Source organism: Micromys minutus, assembly GCF_963924665.1.
Source record: "Micromys minutus genome assembly, chromosome: 5".
Lineage (NCBI taxonomy): Eukaryota > Metazoa > Chordata > Mammalia > Rodentia > Muridae > Micromys > Micromys minutus.
Genome location: NC_137974.1, coordinates 48,086,381 through 48,110,844, shown reverse-complemented (window position 1 = coordinate 48,110,844; position 24,464 = coordinate 48,086,381). Strand labels below are relative to the sequence as shown.

General features: G+C 36.8%; 1 protein-coding gene across 1 annotated transcript in view; it reads left to right on the top strand.

Annotated features, from left to right (window-relative positions):
• NALCN (sodium leak channel, non-selective) overlaps positions 1-24,464 on the top strand; it is a gene marked incomplete at both ends in the record, with an annotated part of 212,196 nt that overhangs the window by 76,376 nt on the left and 111,356 nt on the right. Inside the window, one exon of the mRNA XM_080917023.1 lies at positions 16,690-16,827. Coding sequence (XP_080773149.1) covers positions 16,690-16,827 — 138 coding nt within the window. The remainder of the gene's footprint in view (positions 1-16,689; positions 16,828-24,464) is intronic.

Genomic DNA, 24,464 nt, shown 5'->3' with positions numbered 1-24,464 from the left:
GCCACAGCCTCCCCTTCTTTCACTTCTCCCATTCCCTCCTGCCTCCCCTCACCCCACTGTTTCTATGTTTCCCTTCAGAAAAGGACAGGCCTTCCAGGGATATCAACTGGACATAGTAAATAGGATACATTAAGTCAAGGCACAAACCCGCATATCAAGGCGGAATGAGACAACCCAATGGGAAAAAAAAATGTCCCAGCAGCAGGCAAAAGAGCCAGAGACACCCTGACTCCCACTGTTACAAATCCCATAAAACCACCAAGAGAACAACAACCAGAAAGTCTAGAGAGGACCTAGCACAGACCCTTGTAGATTTAATGTTTGCTGCTTCTGTGTCTGTGAATCAAATATGCTTTGCATGTCAGTACCCAAAATGCAGAAGATCAACTAAACTGAAAAGGAAAACGTGCAATTCCAATATATGATTATTAGGGAAAGCTCACAAATGACCGCAAACAGAAAAAGCAGCTATGAATCTTTTCTATGTACATTATATAAACATTCCCAGAGCTAAAACAGTTTGGACACTGGTATTGATTTAGTTTCTGTAGAATAATACAACAGAATGAATTAGATCCTAAGACTGCTGCTGTTCTGCCTTTGTTTTGCTGAGGTAGAGATTCCAGTCGGTGTTATACACACATGCTGGGCAAGTGTTTTACTGTTGACATCCTCAGCCCCTAACAGGTCACTGTATTCTCACAAAAATAATGTCACTCGTGGTGTTTCCATTTGTATCGTAGAAATGAAAATGTTCCAGAGAGCTTCCTCCTGCAGCACAGGGAACAAACACAGAGACACACAGCTAGACATCATACAGAGAAAGAGAGACCTTGCAATACTCACCCCTAAAAGGGATGTCTCCACCATCAAATCCCTCCCTCAGAACTCACACCCAGAAAAAGGAGAAAAATGCTTCAATGTACTAATTACATAGTACTCGCATTGCAAATTATATGAGGTAGCTATTTAGTGTATATGATTATCTAAATGGCACATTCAATATAGGGGTACATTTTAGTCCAGAGTTTTGATAAAAAGAGGTTTTTAGAGACAATATGAATTATCTAGAAAAATGGTTGAAATAACATCATTAAGGTTTGTTACCATTGTTATATTACTCAGGAAAATAAATAATAAATCTTTATTTTTTTTCAAATAAATAACTCTTTACCTTTATTGAGGAATCTATATTTACAATAGGAATTAACTATATATCCCATATACAGACATGAAAGAGAATATTCCTAGTTGTTTTCTTTTTTTTATTTATTTTTTAAACAACTTTTTTTACAAAACAAAGATAACTGTACAGATTTTAAACATTTTTTGCTTAAAATTATACATTTTTTGTCAGTACTTTTTTTTCAGCTTTTAACATAATTTTTATATAAAACTATATGAATATATTTTTTAGTCAGTACTTGATTTTTTTCAAGGTTTGATTGTATGCCTTAAAAACTTAATAGTTAAAATGAGCTAAAGTACATGTAAAACACAATGTAACATGGAAATAGTTAAAGTTTTCTTGTTTTGTAAATATTTTGTTTTGTTTTGTTTTGTTTTCTTTATTTCTTGGACTTCATACAGTCTGTGAGTTGTTTCTGGGGGAGTGCAAGCCTCTGGGGTTAGCATCCCACTATCAGTGACTGCATATTATGTCTGTTCTTTTGTGACTGGGTTATCTCACTCAGGATGATCTTCTCTAGATGCAGCCATTTTCTTAAGAATTTGGTTAAGTCATTGTTTCTGGTGGCTGAGTAGTATTCCATTGTGTATATGTACCACAATTTTTGTATCCATTCGTCTTCTGAAGGACATCTGGGATCCTTCCAGCTTCTGGCTATTATAAATAGAGCCGCTATGAACATTGTGGTGCATATACCTTTGTTGTGTATTAAAGTGTCTCTGGGGTATATGCCCAGAAGTGGAATAGCTGGGTAGTACTATATCCAATTTTCTGAGGTATCGCCAGACAGATTTCCAGAGTGGTTGTATTAGCTTGCAACCCCACCAACAGTGGAGAAGTGTTCCTCTTTCTCCGCAGCCTCGCCAGCATCTGCTGTCATCTGAGTTTTGGATCTTGGCCAGTCTGACTGGTGTGAAATCTTTATTTTTTAATATAATTTATTTATTTATTTTTTAATTTTAAATATTTTTGCATAAATGTATACAAATACAATTGTGTCAGTGCTTGGCTTTTTTTTTTTTTCTTTTTTTAAGGTTTGATACTCTGCATTAAGGTCTTACTAGTTACAATGAGCAAAAAGTACATGTAAAACAGGATGTAATCCGGAATTAGTCAACATTTTCTTGGTGTGTAAGGATTGAGCATGACTTTTTTTTTGTTGTTTTTTTTGTTTGTTTGTTTGTTTTGTTTTATTCTTGAATTTCACACAGTCTGTCAGTTGTTTCTGGGGCAGTTAAAGCCTCTGGGGTTAGTATCCCACTATCAGTGACTGCATAGTATGTCTGTTCTTTTGTGACTGGGTTATCTCACTCAGGATGATATTCTCTAGATGCAACCATTTTCTTAAGAATTTGGTTAAGTCATTGTTTCTGGTGGCTGAGTAGTATTCCATTGTGTAAATGTACCACAATTTTTGTATCCATTCATCTACTGTAGGACATCTGGGTTCTTTCCAGCTTCTGGCTATTATAAATAGAGCTGCTATGAACATTGTGGTGCATGTATCTTTGTTGTATATTGGAGTGTCTCTGGGGTATATGCCCAGAAGTGTAATAGCTGGATCTTCAAGTAGTACTATGTCCAATTTTCTGAGGAATTGCCAGACTGATTTCCAGAGTGGTTGTATCAGTTTACAACCCCACCAACAGTGGAGGAGTGTTCCTCTTTCTCCGCAACCTCGCCAGCATCTGTTGTCATCTGAGTTTTGGATCTTGGCCAATCTGACTGGTGTGAGGTGGAATCTCAGGGTTGTTTTAATTTGCATTTCCCTGATGGCTCAGGATGTCGAGCACTTTCTTAGATGTTTCTCAGCCATTCGATATTCCTCAATTGAGAATGTTTTGTTTAGCTTTGTACCCCATTTTTTAATAGGGTTGTTTGATTCTCTGGTGTCTAGATTTTTGAGTTCTTTGTATACCTTGGATATTAGGCCTCTATCTGATGTGGAGTTGGTAAAGATCTTTTCCCATTCTGTTGGCTGCCGTTTTGTATTCTTGACAATGTCCTTAGCCTTATGGAAACTTTGCAATCTCATTAAGTCCCATTTGTTAATCTTTGACTTTAGACCTTGAGCCATTGGTGTTTTGTTCAGAAAATTTTCTCCTGTGCCTATTTGTTCTAAGGTTTTCCCTAATAGTAAATCTTTAAATAAGAGTAGTGGGTAAAATTTCTTTCTTTCTTTTCTTTTTTTCTTTGTTCTTTTCTTTCTTTCTTTTCTTTTCTTTTTTTTTTTTTCTTTTTTGGTTAAAAAATGATAATTTTTTTTTTTTACAATCCAGATTTTATTACCCTCCCTGTTTACCCTCCCGATCCTATACCTTTCCACCAATCTCCATGAGGATATGCCCAATACCCACCAAGCCACCTACCCCACCTCTAAACACCTTGGGGCCTCCAGTCTCTTGAAAGTTAGGTGTATCTTCTCTAAACCCAGACATGGCTGTATTTGTGTTGAGGCCTCATATCAGCTGGTGTATGCTGCCTGTTGGTGATCCAGTGTCTGGGAGATCTCAGGGTCCAGGTTAGTTGAGACTGCTGGTCTGATTATCGGGTCACCCTCCTCTTCAGCTTCTCCAGCTTTCCCATAATTCAACCACAGGGGTCAGCAGCTTCCATTTATTGTTTGGGTGCAAACATCTGCATCTGACTTTTTCGGCTGCTTGTTGGGTCTTTCAGAGGGCAGTCATGACAGGCTTCTTTTTGTGAGTGCTCCATAGCCTTAGTAAGAATATCAGGTCTTGGGGCTTCCCCTTGAACTGGATCCTGTTTTGAGCCTCTTGCTGGACATCTTTTTCCTTAGGCTCTTCCCTATTTTTGACGCTGCAGTTCTTTTAGACAGAAACAATTATGAGTAAGAGTTTTGAATATGAGATGGTAACCCTCTGGCTCACTTGATGCCCTGTCTTCCTGCTGCAGGTGGATTCTGCTAGTTCCCTCTCCCCACTGTAGGTCATTTCATCTAAGGTCCTTTTGAGTCCTGGGAGTCTCTCACCTCCCAGGTCTCTGGTACCTTGTGAAGGGTCCTCCCAACATTCTATGTCCCAAAGTCACCTGTTTCCATTCTTTCTGATGGCCAGTTGCCCTGAGTACAGTGGAATTCCTGGGATGTCTTTGAGTTGTAGTGACTTAAGGGGATCAGACAAGGTGGAGATCAGTTGCTCAGTTGTCCTGGGTACAGTGGCTATCCTGGGATGCCTTCGGGCTGTGATGTCCGTTGCCCTGAGTGCAGCAGATCTCCTGAGATGCCTCAAGATATGATGATGTTTTCAGGAGATTAGACTGGCTAGAAGTCTGTCCTGGTAGAAAGGAACAGCTAAAATGGGAGTAGAATTTGGCAGGTGGGAGTTTGGGGAGGTGATTGGTTCTCAGTACGTTGGGCTCACAGTGGTAGCTGTGGTACTTCAGGAGGGTTCATACCTGATTCTCTGAGTGCAGTGAATCTCCCGGGATGCCTCGGGATGTGGTGTCTTCAGGGGAGCAGACAAGCTAGCAGTCTGTCCCAGCAGAAAGGACCAGCCAGAGGGCCTATTGTTTTTTTTTTTTTTTTTTAACTCAAGTACAAGCATATGCCTATGTAAATATAGACTTTAAGTTCTAAAGAAAAGAAGAAGAAGAAGAAGAAGAAGAAGAAGAAGAAGAAGAAGAAGAGAAGAAGAAGAAGAAGAAGAAGAAGAAGAAGAAGAAGAAGAAGAAGAAGAAGAAGAAGAAGAAGAAGAAGAAGAAGAAGGGAAGGAAGGAAGGAAGGAAGGAAATAAAAAAGAAAAATGTGAAAGATTTGTTGCTTCTAGACACTAGCTCCTGTGAATAACTTAGGCCTTTTTGCACTGTCGTATTTTCTACAATGGATGTTAATTACGAGTCTAGTCCTGTAGTTCAATGACTATTTAGAATGACTGGCCAGCAAGGCCCTGTGTGTGTCCTCAGTGTTGGAAGAGATTGATATGTAAATGATGGATATAAAATTTTACACTTACCTATCACTTGAAAAAATATAATTGCAACCAAATAAAGAAGGATGAATAAATGAATAACAAGAAGGATGAATAAATACATATAGAAATGTGCTTTTTTATATGTTATATATGTATATCAATTCTAGGTCTTTACTTACAAAATCAACTGGATCAAAGACAAATTATTTCAGTTGAATATTAATTTTGAACAAACATCAGTTTTTTGAAATATTAAAATATTACAGAAACGAAAATCAAAACAATATTAGATGTTTTGATTTTTAAAGTTTACATGTTTAATAGAAAATACTAGATGATAATTTTTCTGTAAGCCTCTTTATAATCATAGCAAAACCAAATAGGAAATCAATGTTTTTCATCTGATCAGACAACATAAAAGCAATGTAGGACTGGGTGACTTTATCAAACATCACATGTAATACTTTCCAAAGCAAATTACATTCTTGCTGGACAGGAAGAGTGGGAACAAACCAAATGGTAGTCTCTGTTCATATTAACAGAACTAATACACACAGGGAAATCCCAGCTTAAAGCACAGGTTCATATGTAGAAGTGTTAGCATTCCCCTGATTGAAACTGGGTTCTGTTTAAAGATAAATAGAAACAAAATCTTAGAAAGAAAATCTTACTCCTAGGCATAGAAAACATGATGAAAAACTTTTATGGAATCTCTTTGTCTCTTGCTCACAGAAGCCTTTTTACAAAGTTCTCAGCTTGTTTAACAATAACACATCCACCTGTGTCTTAAATGCACTGCCTGTGTGTTACTCAATTTAACTGCATTGGATGTCTTTGCTCTCATCTGTAATCTTACAGCACATATTTGCCAATGAAACGCATCATTTACATTATGAAAATTTAATATGACTGACATTAGCAAAATTACTAATTAAGAGATAGAGCATAAATACTCCTAGAAACTTGACAGTCTGTTCCATGAAGAAAATTAATTCAGAACTTTCACATTTGCATAAATCTCCAGGTCTCATTTCCACAGCTGTTTGTTCTGTCAGCTAGATGGCTGCATTTCAAAATGATTTTAACATAATCGATGGGAAGTACACCTTTCAACTAAAAATACCATGCTCTAACAGAAAGATTGCTAGGGCAAAAAATAGAATTTCATTCATCTTAATATTGCTCCTTACAGTGAGCATCTCTAATGCAGGGAGTTTATCATTTAAGTTTCAAATTACTAAAAATTTTATTAAAATTTTTTGCAATTGTAGATGTCTAAAAAATGGAAAAAAATGTATCTTTTATAAGAAAACCCAGTACTGACTAGATAATGTTAACAAGTAAAAAAATACTGAAAAAAGATACATATCATTAGTTAATAGAGACATATACAATTCCTCCTATATGCTCTGTGCTGTGCTATAGAATGGTGATTTAGTATATAATGGTGATATAATATATATGTAATATATATATATATTATATATAATGGGCTAGTAAACTGACTCTTGTATGTGTGAAGTTTGCAAGTTGTCATACACACACACACACACACACACACACACACATCATAATTTTTTATTGTTTATGTATTGCTTAAAATAAGCATGGATATTATTTGCTTCCATAACATAAATGATGGAAAGATATCAGCAATCTTAGATCTTAAAATTTCTAAGAGGACGTAGAGAAACAAAATTAAAGACAATTCGGCTCTAGACCTGTGGGACTGCATTGATCCCTGGAGTCTTGTGCTCTTCTGTCTCTTCATCAGTAAATAGCAGGGACAATCACACCTACAGACACTTCTTTACACAGGAATTGCAAAGACTATTTTAATGATGGACACAGGTTCTGCTCTGGAGCTGCAGAGTCCCCCACAAATGCTACTCTTGAATCAGAGTCTCTTTTATGCATATTGTTTACCCTTTGCTAATAAAGAAATCCTAAGAAACTATACAAGCCCATGACCTTGTATATAATGTCATGTAAAGTCACTCCATGCATGGCTGAGAAGAGAGACCAGTGACTACATCTACACACGTCTTTGTAGCTGGAAAACAAATGTAATTTATTATTTATTTTTTGAGATGAACTGACCTTTCTTTTCTCTAACTCTTGCAATTATATTTAAGTGTAAAAACTACTTGAAGCAGTTTGCTACTGGGAGTGTCTTGGCATTCTGATTATGTTTCAGTCTGGATTATGTTCAAGCTCATTTTTTACATTTACAGCCAATAACATAGGGTTTAGATTCAACCTTTTTCTTTGTCATCCATATACCGACCCATAAACACTTCCTGTGCTGCTCCTCCCCTTTCACATAGTGGAATGCTAACAGTGACCATGTGTGGGGATTTATTAAAGCAAAGTGAGTAATATGGGTTCATTTGGTAGGAAGGACAAAGTCCTATTTAGTCCTTGCCAACATTAAAGGCAGTGAGAGAATTAATTGAAATCATCTGTCTCAACTTTATTTTCTAAATCGGTAGGGATTGCCTTAAGAAGACTGCTATTTAAATATTTTACTTCTGTCCATGTAAATAGTAATCAAGTCCAACAAATTTCTCATCGCAAAACATTCCGTATACAAAGAAAGCAAGTGTGATGCTGAGACATGCTTTGGAAGAGAGTCACCTATAACAAAACAAGTAATGGCTACTACGGATCAAGTCTAGGTAGCAGAAGGCTCAGTGTGAAGCACCTGCTTTATTGGGCTGCTTGCTTTTTGTCTGTTAACCCTGTGACTTACACTATTCCATAAAATCTCAGAGAAGCCAACTGAAGTTCTCAAAAAGAGAGTTTGTAGTACCTGTTTGTTCTAAAACACTCCCTGTAACCTTTCTCTGTAATTTTTGTAGTTCAAGGAAAATAGAGTGATATGTGTATTATACAAAATGAAGTTCTCCCAATGAATGCTATTATCATTTTAATAGGTTACAAAATAGTAGACCCTTGTCACTAAAAGACAACTTAGATGAAGTGAAATGTTCATTATGCTTTACATATGAAATATAAACTGTACACTGCATAGTGTCAGTTTCAAAACTGTGCATCTAGAAGTAGCACATTCTCAAAACTATACTTAGATCATTTTTGAACTTTAAAAATGTGTAATAAAATATTATGAACATAAAAATTTTAAATCATGAACAGCATAGAGAAATAGTGTATTTAAACCAATGCATCAGACAGGTCCCCCCCATAGCAATATAATTGAGACAATTTTCTAAGTTAATATATAAAACATTATCCAGATTGTGCCTTAATGTTCATAAAATATTCATATATACTTTCTTTTTCTTCTCAATGTGATCATCACGGAATGACAATATGAGTCTGTATTTGGTAAAGCTGGCCTCCAGATGTTGAGTGCTTTTCTTGAACACACCAGGCTGTTGGCAATTGAATCTCCTTCACTGCTCATAAATTTCAAAGCCAGCCACAGTGTTCAGCCATTTTCCTTACAGACTCACGAAGCATCAGGTTCCCACTCTTAGCCTACCCTTATATTTTGACTGCAGTCCTTCGGTTCCTTCTATAGAGAACATTGTTTGAGAGTGAGGCCTGTGAGAGCCTGCTTTCCTGTGATGTGGCTTTACCCCCACTAAGCCCTAGGTGCTCAAGGATTAGATTCACCTCAGAGCTGAGTCTTTGTTTTCCTGAAAGCTTGAAGGGAAAAAAACAAAACAAAAACAAACAAAGAACAAACACATAAAGTGAGATGGGATTTGGAACAGCAGAGCACAATTAAACAGATTACGGAATTCTGCCTAAACCAGAGGAGGAATTTGAAGTAAAGAAGTCAGGAAAATTCAGTTTTAATTCATATTTCAAATCCATCGTGTTTATAAACATATAAGACAAATCAGTTCAGCCAACTAGAGTCTGCTCTCTTGGCTTTTATTTGCTGTGATATTTTAATATGCTAAATACCATTTTTATGACATTTCCTAACATCTTTCTCTCCAGCATCCCTTTATTTGTCTTATGATTTTACCAAGCAATGCAACTTTTAGACAATTAACCACAACATCAGATAAGTCCAACTTTTCTATAAGTAATGTCATTTTAAATATTGTTATTTTTGAATCATCGCTTAAGTTTGAAACAAAAGGCCATAAATAACAAAACAACCAGATGTTAGCAAAATATTAAAGGTTCATGAGCTCTTCGGGTTTCTCAGAAGATAAACTCTTCTGTAAATTACCACTATTTGGGAAGAAAAAAGCAAGGAAATTGAGTAGGTAAATAATTAAGGCAATTATACCCCAAGGAGATGTCACTTGGGCACTCGGAGAATCCAGCCAAAGCGAGTCTATTTTAGGGCTGTCTGGTAGTAAGACACAGCAGGGATGCTCTCAGTAAATGGTTGCCCTACTATAGAAGTTGTCAAGTAGATTTCATTTTGAAATCAAATCTTTCAGAGAGAGAGAGAGAGGTTTAAAACTGGGTAAGGATAAAGAAAATTAGTGCAACTTCTATTATAAATCGTAAGCTGCACAAGGATAATGCAGGTTATATTCCTTTCTACATTTAAAATTTTAATTTAAATACATAGTAGCCTCTAAAAGTGCAAACACTCCAAATACCCGAAATTGATAAATAAGTTGTGATGTCTATTTGAGATTTTATTGGGCAATAAAAGGAGATGAGGTGCAGGAGTGAACCATTGCAGATGGACACGGCATTTGTGGTGTATCATCACATTTATAGACATTGTCCAGAATGAACAAATCCTCAGAAACAGGAAGCAAACTGATGAGTAACGGAGTTAGGAAGAATAGGAAGTATTTTTTCCCTTTGCTTTAATGGGTTAAAAGGTGATAATGATTGTGTAATATAAAAATATTGTAAAATGAACAAGCACCTAAAATAATATACTTTGGGCTTTTTACCCATTACAAATTAGTCACAATCTAGGTGTTGCCCACACTACTTTCTTTTGGCTATTTGTCTATATTTAACTCAAGTTGATACCCACTATACTAAATTACCCAAATATGCATCAGGTCATCAAAGTTCAAATGTCATCCATCCTATCTTTTAAAGAGGTTAATAAGAGCTTTGCCAGGTCTGAGTAGATGTTTTTGGGCTATGAATTTCACCATCAGAAACTACATTTGCTTTGCCTCTAAGAAGGTAAGAAACATTTTAGGTTTGAAATTGATATTTGGAGCTTGATATAGAAAATAATGCTACAGCATCATCTATCACAAACATACACATAACAAATGCCAACACTACCATGTTTAAGTGTCATGAGGAACAGAGATTAAAATTCCTGTTTATTTACCTTTCATCCCTCTTTGGTATTATCCGCATCTAAGTCTTCTAATCTCTGCTAATAAACTGAAAAATCAATGACAGATCTTCTTCAGCTGATGCAGAAAGTCCACTTCTTCTGGACAGCATCATATCTCTAAGTGACTCTACAATCACCGTCTACTGCACCTCACACCTGCATGGAAAGTGTCATTTCTTCGCTTGCCTCTTATTCTGATAACACTGTGATTTTTTTTCTCTGGAATTTCCATTTTAAATTCATTTAAGGCAGTTTTTGTTGATTTAGTTTTTCCACGAAGGGATTATAAGCTGCTGGACCGACCTTCACGGTTTACTGCATGTACAAATTGGACTAGACTCTAGTGGACTGCTCATTCCTGGTTCCCTCAGCAGCATGTGTGTATCTGAAGTTTACAGTGACTAGATTGGGATAGTCTGGTTTAATTTGAGACTTTGATCAAGCTTATGGAGTAAAGCGGCAAAACAACAAGGGAAAGAAAAATCATAGATAGTACTTGCCTAAAGTATCAAGACATAGCAAATCAATTAACAATCGACTTTAAAAGTAGCTCCAGAAATTACACACAGGAAGATCTACAGGTTCATATCATCTTATTTGAGTACAAATCAATATGGAGAAAGGATAGTAGTTAAGATACTAAGAAAGAATAAGAATAATAAGTCTATCCCCTAGACTTTTCTTTTGGAAAGATTAAGAGGGTTGGAAAAGAAAATCCTAAAATATATATCATCTCAAAATCACTCATTCACTCAGCCACTCATAATTTTTAAGAGATTGAAGATAAAGATTAACAACTTTCAAAAATTAATACATTCTCATAATAAGATAATTTTCTATCATAGTAAGTGAAAATGTCATATATCAAAGTATGAAAAACTTAAAAAATGCTATAAGGAAAAAGAAGACTTATGACAGAGTCATTAATCGGGGAAACTCCAGAAGTGATCTTTTCTTGGGATATAGAGAGCCAAAGCCAAGAGGAGTCCTTCATCTGAGTACTCAACTAGACTCATCAGCCAAGAGCTACTAACATAGGTCATAGAACTTGAAGAAGGGAACATCTGGGACTGATTTGTTCTGGCTTCAGTAAAGATTCCCTAGATGTACCTAGATTAAAGACGTTCTACAGTCTGATGTTCCCAGAATCATTACTCACAGCTTCAGATAATGTTTTTCATCCTGCAAGCCCTTCTGGGAGAGCGAAACAGAGAAAAGAAATTCAGGTGAAGCACAGAACCACGGCTCTACATTCATGAGTGGGGGTTTTGGCAGCACATTTCAATATTATATTGGAGAGGATAAGAGACCAAAATAAGGAACTTGAAATGCAAATCATACCAACTATGGAACAGGTCTCAAAAGCAATTAGCCCAAATTAGAACAGGCGATGAGACAACTCCAGGAAACAGATCTGCAAGAATAGGATGCAGATGGCTTCCAGGTAATTGGAGGTTCTAAAAAGAACAGCTATATCATAAAAGAAACAACTTCTATTCCAAGTCGTGGATGCATTGTGTGAGAATCTAGCAGCTGTCTTAGGTAGAAGAATGTATTTCTTTCCCCCAATGAATCATATGAAGAGTTTAAGCATAAACAGAACTAAAAAGAGACAGGTGATATGAATAAGTGGGGCTAGACTCCAATCAATGTAAAGTAATAAAGGACCTGTGAACCTTGACTACTGCTGGGATATCTGAGTTCTGAAGTGGGAAGAGGAACCTCCTAGTCAGCATATTAAATGATGGTCTATTGTTCATCAGCTTATCAAAACCTAACAGAAAAAAATACTATTAAACCCAAGGATGTGACTGTATGCATGAAAAGGGCAGAAAGAGTGGAGCAGTAAAGGCGGTAATGAGGCAAGTGTCTTCGCTTTGCACAGAGGGGTTGGGCTTTTCTGGGTTGACAGAGCAAACAGAAGTTTCAGTACAAAATTGCGGAAAGGTTAAAATCTGTACATTTATCTTTGTTTTGTAAAATAAAGTTGTTTAAAAAAAATTGCGGAAAGGTTGGTGAAGTGGGGAGTTGCCTAGTGCAAACTAAGTGTCCCTGTTTCATAATAGATCTCTACCTGTGAAGGGAGTAAATCAGGAAATACTGAATAGGGACCCAGGGAACATAAAAAAAAGTGTGAACTGGATTTAAGAATGATGACCTGTGGGAAAAACAGAAGAGTTATGATATTCACACATGAGATTGTCACTTTGTTCTTGTTAAGAATCCATCATAGTGTTTTGTTGTTACTTACAGTTTAAACCTTATTCTATCACCTTGGTTATGTTTCAGAAAAATAACATTAAACACATATTCACTAAAAATGACCAAGATGTTTTTTTCAGAACCATCAAAGGAAGGTTAATAAGTAGAAATAAATATCCTTTCCTACACTGAAACTAATTTGAGAATATTTCCAATTTTTTATTAAATAATCTAATGTGACCACATTGAATAAATACCAGATATTTTAAGAAAAACACATAAATGAAATTTTTATACGGGGCTTTGCAAAGGGACTAGTAACCCTACCAGTTATTAAAATATACAATTACCAATCAAGTTACAAATGAAATAGAGTGATGGAAAAACAATCGAAAAGCAATGAAACCATAACTATATGAGCAGACAATGTATGATAAATGATATTTCAAGTTAGTGAGGAAACGATGGATTCACTCAGTTGCCTTATTCCCAATCAACTAATTACCTATTGTAAAGAAAGAATAAAAATTGATCTCTGTCCTTGCCACCTATTTCATAATAAATATGAGATTTTAACTGGTTCAGAAGATGTCTCAGATTTGACATATTCAATATAATAAACTCTAAAATGATTACATAATGCCAGGAATGAATGCATACCTAAGATTGCAGTGAACATGGAAGTAATGCCAACTACAGCATATAGAGATTTTAAAGTTACATTTTCAGATACCATATATGGTAGCTTTGCTGTGTTTTTTCAGGCATGTTAAGCATGCTTTCCCGTCATGCTGCCTTAGCCTTTATCTGTATTTCTGCAATACACCATCTTTGTTTCATTCTCTGCTTTCATGGTCATGTTCATTTTCTTCCATTTTGTTTGTGAATGATTTAGGAGAAGGCACTGTGCTTACTCATCTCAGTTCCAGTGCACCAAACCTTCATAATCCACTACTGAGCTTTTCTGGAACACATAAGTCGCCGCCAGGTGCATGGGCCTTAGCCACAAATTTTCAGTGAGAGGATTTAGCTCTTGGTCTCAGCTTTTAAGCTCCATGTACACACAAATCATATTTTACCAAAAGTTTTGCTCTCGGACCTAATGCATGCACTTCCAAGTGAGTATTCAGAAATCACTTTTATTTTCCCAAGGCCCTCAAAAGAATAGCAGAATAAGCTTACTCTCCAGCCTCTCCCTGTCTCACAGCAGTTGGTCACAATCCCAGAGTTCCAGAGTTCCAGAAATATCCATTGTATTCATAAAAACTGAATGTTGGCAGACACTGTTGTAGTATAGGTTAACATATAGGTTGGTTTGAGACCAAGAAACTTGAAAGGTAGAACTAGCTTTTTGATCTTAAAATTCTAGGAAAGATATCTGTTAGACCTAATTACAAGCTATTTTAGAAAGCCACATCCAATGTAGTTGGTGTTGCTCTTCTTGACATTGTGACACCTTTGCTGTTGGGTCTGGAATGTAATAAGGTTTCTCACTGGCAGAAACTTTGTGGGGGAAAATACAGCTAATAGATTTTTTTCTAATATGAATATTCTTTGAAATACATGTTGCTTATATGTAATAAATGATCAACAGGAAGAAATGATTGTCCTCGGTGATAAGGCTGAAACTTTTATTAAGTTCGATGATACTTTATTTTAGACTTAAAACAAAGGTTTCCAGAAGGTGTCCTGCTCTCATACTGCCCAACAAGGAGAGCATTTCAGTGTTGCTTGAAATGCTGGAAGTCAATTACCAAGAGCAGCATACTTCACTTCACGTTTCCATGAACAAAAAATTCTTTGTAAGGTTATGAACTTAGAAAAGACAAACTCAAGAGAAATACTCCATGGCGAACAGGGGATAAGTAGGGAAACAATTAGCTCCACCCAAATTCATTTAATATGGGTAGGCAAGCCTGAAGACCTGAGTTCAATCCCTGGGACCCACATGCTAGAAGGAGAGACTCGTAGGATTTATCCTATGACCTCCAGATGCACGCCATAGTACGTGCACCCCATGCATCAACACAATAAATAAATAAGTATAGCTTTAATAAAAACCATTGACAAATTATTTGCTATTTGAATGTGCCTACTGTCTTTTGAGCATTAAAGTTCAAACTTTAGAAAAAAAAAAAAAAAAACTCTTTTGTCTGAGGCAAGGAAATATTCTGAGACACCACCTGTGGTTTGGTCTAAAACTGGTAGATGTCAGATTTCCTGAATGCAGGGGTATCATGTCTGGCCACTACTACTAGCATAAAAGTTTGTTAGAATGAATATGACACAATCTGGCCCCATCTTTGGGCTGGATTCTTTACAAAGCAAAGGCCAGATTAGGTTACCTGTAGAGTCCCTTAGCTTTGGGATCCTCTCAGGTTGTTATTTTGACCTCAGGCCATCTGTCTATTATCTTGGACTGTACTTTTTAAAAACCTTAATACCCTAAAGACACAGAAATGGCTGAAGTCAGACTCAGGGACTTTCGAGTCAACCCAAGGCTATGAGATCCAGCCTGTGCCTGACAAATAAAAACAATGGCCTAGAGAAATTTTCAGAAAAACCACAGAGTATACTGACTGATAGCCACCCAGCCCTCTAAACAGCTTTAGATAGGCATCTTGACGCATGCCATAATTAGCTCCAGCTCTAATCACCCAATTCTGATAAATAAAACAAGAACAAAAACCCACAGAATTTGTTGGCTGACAGACACAAGGTCTCATAGAAAAGACCCAAATATACATCAGCAGCCTAAACCCCCTTATCCAATGAATCTAAACGTCACTGTAACCCACCAATGTGATGTCACCATCCCATGTTGTTGTTGAAATCTGCCCGCTATAAAGAATAAAAGATGTGTGCCTTTTGAGTTCAGGGTTGACTCTCCCTGTGAGGATGAGCAACCCCATATACACAGAATAAAAACCTGTTGTCATTACAGCGATCCATTGTCTAATTGTGTTCTGTGGGTCGTGCTTCTGAGCTAAGACTCCTCAGGATCTTACAACAACAGCTCTATAAACATATGTAGAGAGTCAACATTTTCCACACATGATCATAAAGTCTTCTTACAAAGTGTTTACTCTCCACTAATATGTGTAAGATGCATAGTCATGTACCTGACTAGAAAGATGTTTCCAAACAAAACAAAGTTCTTTGTAAGAAGCATAAGACTATTAGCAAGACTGACTTTCCTGGGATGTCCTAGTGTTTAAATCTTCACTTCTGCAATCTTGCCTCTGTCTTTGACATGTTCCCAGCCTGTCATGTATACCTTAGAAAATTTGTTTTCTTAATGAATCACATGATTTTGATGTGACAGATGAAATTACTTGATAAGTAGATACTGTGCAAACAAAAATCAAGGTTATTCTCTTATATGCTTTAGACAATGTAATGCCCCTTTAAAATGATACATTTCTAATAGAACATTGGGAAACTTAAATAAATAGTTGGTTGGGAATGATAAAATAACTTGCTGAAAAGGAAAAAAAAAACTCTGTATAAGGAAAAGTAGAGATTTTTTGTTTGTTTGTTTCTCAATGGTATTTTCCCCTAACAAAGAAAAAATTTAACTAAAAAGTAATTAGTTTTTGAAGCTGGAGAGTTTGATGTAACACTTAATCCTTTGTTGTCTGTTCTCTCCCATGTAACATAAATTGTTTTCTCTTGATTGATCTGAAGAGAATCAATAATACCAACAATAAAGCCTTCAGCTGAACATTATAGGCTACTTGTATTTTACTTTCCATGTTCAGTTTTTTGTGGGCGAAGGGAGGGATTGTTGTTGCCTTGTTTTGTTTTGTCTGTGAACTGCATGTGTGTGCAGTGCCCTAGTGGCCAAAAGCAGCAACGAATCCCCTGCATTGCAGGTACAGAGAGTTGTGTGCTGCCCTGTGGGTCAGGTCATTGAATCCGGGGCCCCTGCAAGAATGTCTAGAGCCTTTAACCACTGAGTCATCCACCCAGCCCCTCACGGGCTCGTTTAAGTTACTTTCATGTGTAACTTCGTCCATGCATCAGTAGGATGTGTAACCCCCCCTTTCTTTCTTGTGTAGGCGTTTATGTCCATGTTCCAGATCCTCACCCAGGAAGGATGGGTGGATGTGATGGATCAGACTCTGAATGCTGTGGGGCACATGTGGGCACCACTGGTAGCCATCTATTTCATCCTCTATCATCTCTTTGCAACTCTGGTGAGTTTATCTTTTTTTTTTAATTACCTTTGAAACTCATAATGGGATGAGCACTACCAGATATTTGATGTATTGTCAATTTAAAAGCAAGAGTCAATAGAAAACTGCAAAACCCTTCCATTGGATGAGACCCCTTTGTTCTAAGTGCTACGAATCAGATAACTCCTTGAAGATGGTGGGTCTATTTTGTTAAATGAGAACCTCATGGTTCCTCTCAGGTACAGGTGTTTGTATGAGGGAACACAGAACAAGGCAAAATGAAAACCTCATAGTCAAACATCAGTTTAACAACCTTCCACATTCACACAGTCACATCCAGAGATCGCACTTGAACCACATTATTGCTGTATTTTTAGCATGTAGCAATCTTCTCTTCAATTTCAGTACATCGTCTTCACAGCTATAATTAAAGAGAGCCAACAGCTGGAGACCTCAGGGTAGAGTTGGCTAATTAGAAATCCACAGTGGTTCTGTACCGTGCGTAGTGCAGCAAAGCACAGGGGAGAAGAGAACAGGCACACCTGAAACTATTCTGAAAGGCAAGGAACACGGAATGCCACAATTCAGGAGAGACTGGTTCCTGTCAGTCATACAGACTGTTCCTTTCAATCACAGAAGATGAACAAAACCTAGGAAAGGGATCCTAGGAAATACTGCCTCTACTACACTGAAAAAATAGCCCCATGTCTTCCTGTGACAAATTGTACTTTTGCCTCACTGACTTGTTCCTGTCCAATATTATTCTCTAATACTATGACAACAGTTACAAGTCAGGGCCCATATGTTACCCTTTTGGGGGGATGGGAATGGATAAAGTAAAACTTACTCCCACAATTTATCATGTGGCAAAGGCTTTCTGATATTTGTTTTGATCTTTTGGACAATCAGACGAGGAAATCTTATCAAGTAGTTGATAATGAAATTGAGTCTCAGAGGAGTTTAGGAATTTGCCCAGAAGCACTCTAGGAATGAATGGTGGTCAGAACATTCCCACCTCCATTTGGTCTCAGAAAGTGAAGTCTTGTGCCTGCTTGTTGCTCCCTTAGATATGGAAGTTGAAAGTTGCCGTTGAGCATGTCAAAAATAAAGCTTGACCCTAGGAAAAGACTCACCCAAATCAAACAAACTACCTACCACCTCTTATGTCATTCCAGTTCTAAATGAGTCTGCATCAAATAAGCACTTGAGAAGTTAAGTGTGATAACTTAGAAGTAGACGCTACTGTAGAGAAAGCCTTTCAAAACTAGCACATGCTCACCAAAACAAATATGCTTGGTTAAGAAGTGCAAAGTCATGGGTCCAAATGGTATAATGATATAGAAATACCTTGACATTGTTTACATAAGTTGACTCTATAAGTGTATTCACAAGACCTAAGAACACTGAACAGTGGGCCTGGGGCCCGGCTTCTAGAGCTAATGTATAGCTATATGTATTGGAACGTGTGCCTTGCTTCTAGGACTTTTTGCACCCTTCCTTCTCACACATTCACACCTCTATCACTTATTCACTTATCAGTTGCCCACTCATCCGTTCACTAATCCATTTTCCCAATGTCTAGTAAGCACCTCTCGTGTTTTAAAATCAATCTACAACCAGAGTGGCTTGCAAGCTGTTGAGGAATCTAATTCTTTTCCCACTAAGATAACACAACCGTTTGCCATCCTCATTGCATATTATCAGACTCAGACATAACTTTGAGTGAGTCAGAGTCATGAAGGGCAAAAACCAGGAGAAATTGTATCCAGCCTGGTACATTATCCAGAAAAGTAATTTTTAAATAAAATTCTACAGGGATCACTTTAAAAATGATTGACAGTACCTAAAACTGCCACATAACCTTCTTGGGAATCCTAAAAGTTTTAAGTGACCCAGTTATTGTGTTAATTATTTTTACTTTAGCACATCGAAGGATTCATGGGCTTTAAATGTTCAAAAACCATTCTAAAAAAAAAAAGAAGCAATCTATGTTTAATTTCATCTCTGTGCTACCGATTTATGTATGTGCCTGACACACATATTGCCATTTTTGTTATAATTTTTAAATTTTTAAGTTAAGAACTCAGCATTGAAGCCACGTGTTATTTTATTGGCAACAGTCTATAGAGCAATCAAGAATTGAAAAGTCCTTGTGTCAACAGAAAGAAGTTTTGTAAATGTGGTGCAAACAAAAGCATGAAGCTCAGATACCTACATTAGTTCTAATGGTCACTAGAAATGAGATTTTTAATGTGTCAGTTAACTTGCTTCATGGTTATACTGGATTATACTTGAAATTAAATGCCTAATGCAAGCAGTTCAAAAAGTTCCATATGTATTTAGCTATCTTTGCATTCCAGAAGATTCTTTGACCAATGGCAAGACTCTTTCTTATTTTAGAATGGTTGAAATAAATAAATAAATAAAAAGGTGCCTTCAAATCAATGAAATGCAGATTTAGCACAATATACATTTATCAAAAATATATATTGCTTTAAATGTAATTATCTTAAATATTTTGTGTTGTAACGTTAGAAGATTATTATTAATGTATTTTAGTTTATAGGGCAGCCATTTCTGACTATCATATACCATGCTGAAAGCAAAACTGTATGTGGTCATGTGTTCTCCTGACATGTCATTAATAGAGGTGATTCTATAGAGCTCAGTATATATTATGAAATTATATTTATTGCTAATGATTTTTTGTTTTAACATATGTAAAGCTGATTACTCCATCATTAGAATGGATAGTCAATAATAGTCTGTTGGCTTATTAGTCTTCTTCCCCAGTGGTAGCTGCACTTGTTTTCCAAAGGCTGGAGTTTAAGTGCCACAGAACATCAGCTCATTGTGTACATTCTCATGAGACTCTCGCTAGGATCTGTGCCCAGCTTTAGAACTTGCCGAAGTAGCTCTAGACCAGGAATCTCCCAAGCCATATACCAAATCTGGTTTGCTATCTACATTTTTATGAGTCACACATGTTTTCTGCATCTTTACATGGTAATGTCATAAGATCCTTTAGGTTGCCTCATAGTCAAAGCCTGAATTTACTGTATGAGAAAGTTGGTAAATCCCTGCTCTAAAGGAAGACCATAGTTATTTACTCTCTGAAGAGTAGAAGTTCAGAATTCCTATGCACTTGCACACTCATTTATGCTTGATAGTGTATACTTTTAAAACCCTGTTTTGATACTCTTATGATTGAATGGTGCATAGTTTTGCCTTAACATGCGTTTTTCCATTTTCGTGACTATTAGGAAAAAATTCCCTGCATTCTCATTGTCCATCTCCCCAGTGCCTCACCCAGTCATCTGCTTTACATGGTGTTTTAAGAATTAGATTATCATTTCTATCTTCATTTGTAGAAGCAGCATGAATTTGGAATATTAACCACTTAGCAAGTACATTCTTTGAAAATCTCTTAGACTTTTTTTCCAATTTGCCTATTATTTCTTTTGACACATTTTATTATGTCTAAAATAATCATTTTTGAAATATAGTCTATGTTTATTTTTAATACATACATAAAACAGTTTCTTCCTGAGATCATAAAGGTACTCTCCTGTATATTCTTATGATTTAAATGTTTGCTTTTCTTTCTTAGATCTTTAGCCCATCTTAACCAAATGTCTGTAAGTAGAAAATGTTAAAAATTAAGCCATTTTTCACTCCCAACAGATTTATGTGAGAATATTAATGCATTAACATATTTCTTGAGTCTCTCTGGTTATTAAATATATGGCAAAAGATTAAATAATTAGGCTTTGAAATTTAATAATAATAATGTCTTAATGAGAGAATTAGCTTAGTGAGAGAAAACAGTCTCTGTTACTAAATTATAAACAAAAGTAACAATTATTATTACCCCCAAATTTTAGCTGGTCTAGTAACTTCCTCCATCTCACAGAGACTTTTCTTAAGACATGGGCAGCCATTATTTCTCATTATCTGAATACTGGAATGATGATCACTAAAATATTAGGTTATTTTGGGGTTTGCCCTGATTTTCTTAGCATGGTTCTACTGAATCTGTACAATCATATACAAAAGAAACAAAATGGGAAATATCCTAACCAAAAGTAGTTAGGTTTCCCAACTACTCAGGAATTAATAGTTGTGAACACAAACACACCAACAAACATTTAAGACCTGTTTTTCAAAGACTGGTATAAAAACAGGGTAACACTCCTCCTTGCTACATGATCAGTACCCACATGGTTACCCACATAGTTCTTCCATATCAGCCTCATGTGAAAAATGTTAAGTGAAACCATTCAAATACCCAGTGATGGTTCTTAATTCATTAGTTATTCTCAGAGATAGTTTTTAGACCAAAATAGCAACATGTGCATAGGGGTGGTGGGCCTGTGTAATAGAGAAAAGTGTTATAAGATGAACTCTGTGTTTCATAGATCTGTCTGTGGGCTTGAGCTTATGTCAAAATGAGCATCTTTGTTAAAGTATTTGTTTCCTCTAGTAAATATTTTAAATAGCAACTTAACTCAATCTTGAAGGAACGTTGACAAAAAAAAAAGTGTACAAACTCTAATGAGTAATTAGTTTTTTAATCTATACTGATTACTGCTGCCACCACCCAGGAGAGTTCCAGAACCAGCTTACTCAGAGGCAGGCAAGTGCAAGGTAGAGAAAAAAAAAAGTTGGCAGCAGCTAGTCCTAGAATAGCAGCAGGCCTGGACATTGCGTGTTCCTGGGGACACCAGTTTGTTTGCTCACAATGACAGTCAAGGTCCAGTGTACAGCAAAAGCATATTAATCATGTGATCTGTTGTTCCTTTAAACACTCTCTTCTGCCAGGCCTGTGTTCAACATTTCTGCCCAAAGTGGTTGCAGTTTGTCCTCTGCTGTTGAATTTATCTTTTCACCCATTTTTGCTGGTGATTTGGGGATAAGGACTGTGGAAGACTTAAACAGTTAAAAAGACTTTCTTTTTCCTCTCTCTTTATTTTTTTTCTCTTCTCCTTTATTATTTTCGCAAAAGAAAGCCCTGTGGTGTGAATACTGAAAAGAGAGAAAACATAATTAAGCCTTCATTGTGGATGGTCTTTTTGTTACCTTTGAAGTGCCAAAATTAACATAGCAATCTCTTGATTTTGCCTTTGTGGCAGCAGCTTGCTGTGAATAGTCATGTTTTGCTAACAGAGATGTGCATTTGAAAGTGTAAATTAAATGATTTAAAAGTGCATCTGTGTTGAATGTGTCCCATTTTACACTGCTCTGATTACATTTGACTGTTTTTTTGACCTATATAAAAAATGAAATTGTTTTATACTATGAATGGCCAAGAAGCTCAGGATAGAGTGGTTATAAATGATAAAAGGAAAGAGCAACCATGAGATGTGAGATACTTATCTTTTTCCTGGTGTACTTGCGTTATATACAGAAAATGATAAATAAGGCTAACAAATGTCACCTGATAGGGAAAGAATTAAGAGATCAATGGTAAAATTTCAGTCAAATTTTCATTATATGGAGGCAGTATAAAAGAGATAGAAAAAAGTAAAAGAGACCATGGAAATCTGTTGAGAATGGGTCATAGACTGGTACAAGGTAGACTTAAAGATAGAGGGTGCATGTTGCTACCATGAAAGATGTCTCAGCCAAGTCAATCTATTCTCAGTGATGTGTCTGGCCTCTTGTAAAAAAAGCTTGTAAACTTTAGCATCTGTATCATGCTACTTTAAAGGTGAGTCTGATATGTAAACATTTCTGTGAGGAAGAACGTGTAAGCAATGGTACTCTCACCATTTATTTGGGTTTGCCTGAAGTTTAGTGTGTACACATGGAGGAAAAGCAAGTTTGTCTGCTACAAATATATGAAACTTAGTAATTGTATGAATCGATAAAATAAATGTACAAATTTAGGAAATGCTACCCAAATCTTTGGCTTAGTTGACTCCATAAAATATGTCTAACTTGAGAGCAAGTCTGGACTCTGAGAAATAGAATGAAGAGATGAAGGGGGGAAAAGAAAAACAGATTCCTAAGGCATAGAACAGAGAGCTGGGAGACACTTGGACAGAGCTAAACCCAGAAAAATCACTTTAAATATCTACTAAACAGGAAGCTCAAAGTTCCACCAGTATGCAGTGCCCTTCTATTGGTGTCTGGGGGTCTTGATCAGGTTTGCTTTGCCAGTTAATTAAGAGGCAGAAAATATCTCGAGCCAAACAGGTCTCAGACAGAGCGTTTAGATTAAGCCAGTGAAGAAAAGTTTTAAATAGAAATGAGAACACACACACACACACACACACACACATACCTAGGCACACACCCACATATAAGATAGAGCAGGTAGAATCAGCATAGAATCTTACCTAGGAGTAAGAAAACACCTTCGAATGTGCACACTCATATAGACAATGCACGAGTGTGTGTGTGCATGTGTCAACACACACTCCAAGGCACAAACAGAGAAAGACCCTTTTTTTAATTAGATACTCTGTATTTACATTTGAGATGTTATCCCTTTCCTCCATCCTGCTGCCATTCCCCCTCCCCCTCCACTTGTCTTCATGAAGGTGCATTCCCACCTAATTACCTTCTCCATCCTGTTGCCTTGGCATTCCCCTGCATTGGGAAAACATGCCATCACTAGACCAAAGGACTCTTCTCACATTGATGCCAGACAATGCTATCTTCAGCTACATATGCAACTGGAGCCATAGGTCTCTCAATATGTGCTCAATGGCTGGTCCTTACATACACGGGATTTTTGGAGAATTTGGTTGGTTGATAATGTTGTCCTTCCCATGAGATTACAACCCCTTTTATCTCTTTCAGTCCTGAGGAAGACCCTTTGCAAAGCAGAGGAGAATTTGTAAAGTTGGAAGGCCCCCTGAGGTTTTAAGTCTTAAGGAGTGCTACAATAGGGTTCTCTCGCCTTTAATTTAGGATTGGTCAGTTTAAAGGAAAACAGGGTTCTCATAGGTCCACAGCTTTGGATAAACATATCCTTAAGCTTGGGGAAGGGGAGCTATTGGCAGGAGAAAGGCCTGCCAGGCCTTTGTCTCTCTCAGAGAGGTAAGGAAGAAGGGAGAATTGCCATCTTCATCTATTTGTTGTTTTATCCCTGCCTGTGAGCTTATCAGCAGCCAAACTCCTAGGCCTCACCTCCAGAAAATTCAGAGACTTCCAGACTCCAAGACATGATATGCATCATTTTCTACACTAGAGCTATAGTCAGTAGCCGTAGGAATGATAATAATAACGGCTGTCTACAGAATGAGTGTCGTAATTTAAGGAGATAAAGAACTTGATAGGCAAGACTAGAGAAATGATGGCTCTGTGGTTAAGAGCAGTTAAATTCAGTGAACCCAGGTTCAGTTTCCTCTACTCACAGGATTACTCACAAATATCTAGAACTCTAGGTCTAGGAAATCTAATGCCCTTTTCTGGAGTCCTTCTTCACTGTATGAATGTGTACATGTACAAAGACATAGGAGAAACACCAAAACACATACAAAATCTTTAAAAAGCAAACCCAAACCCCTAAAATATCATGGTATTCTCTGACTTTCTGTAAAAATTCCCAATTTGTACTGTGTTTGTGGTGGGCATAAAATAAAGGTGTGTATATGTTAAGCCAGTCAACTGTTCCATGGCACCTTAGGCACTATGGTGTATGTATATTG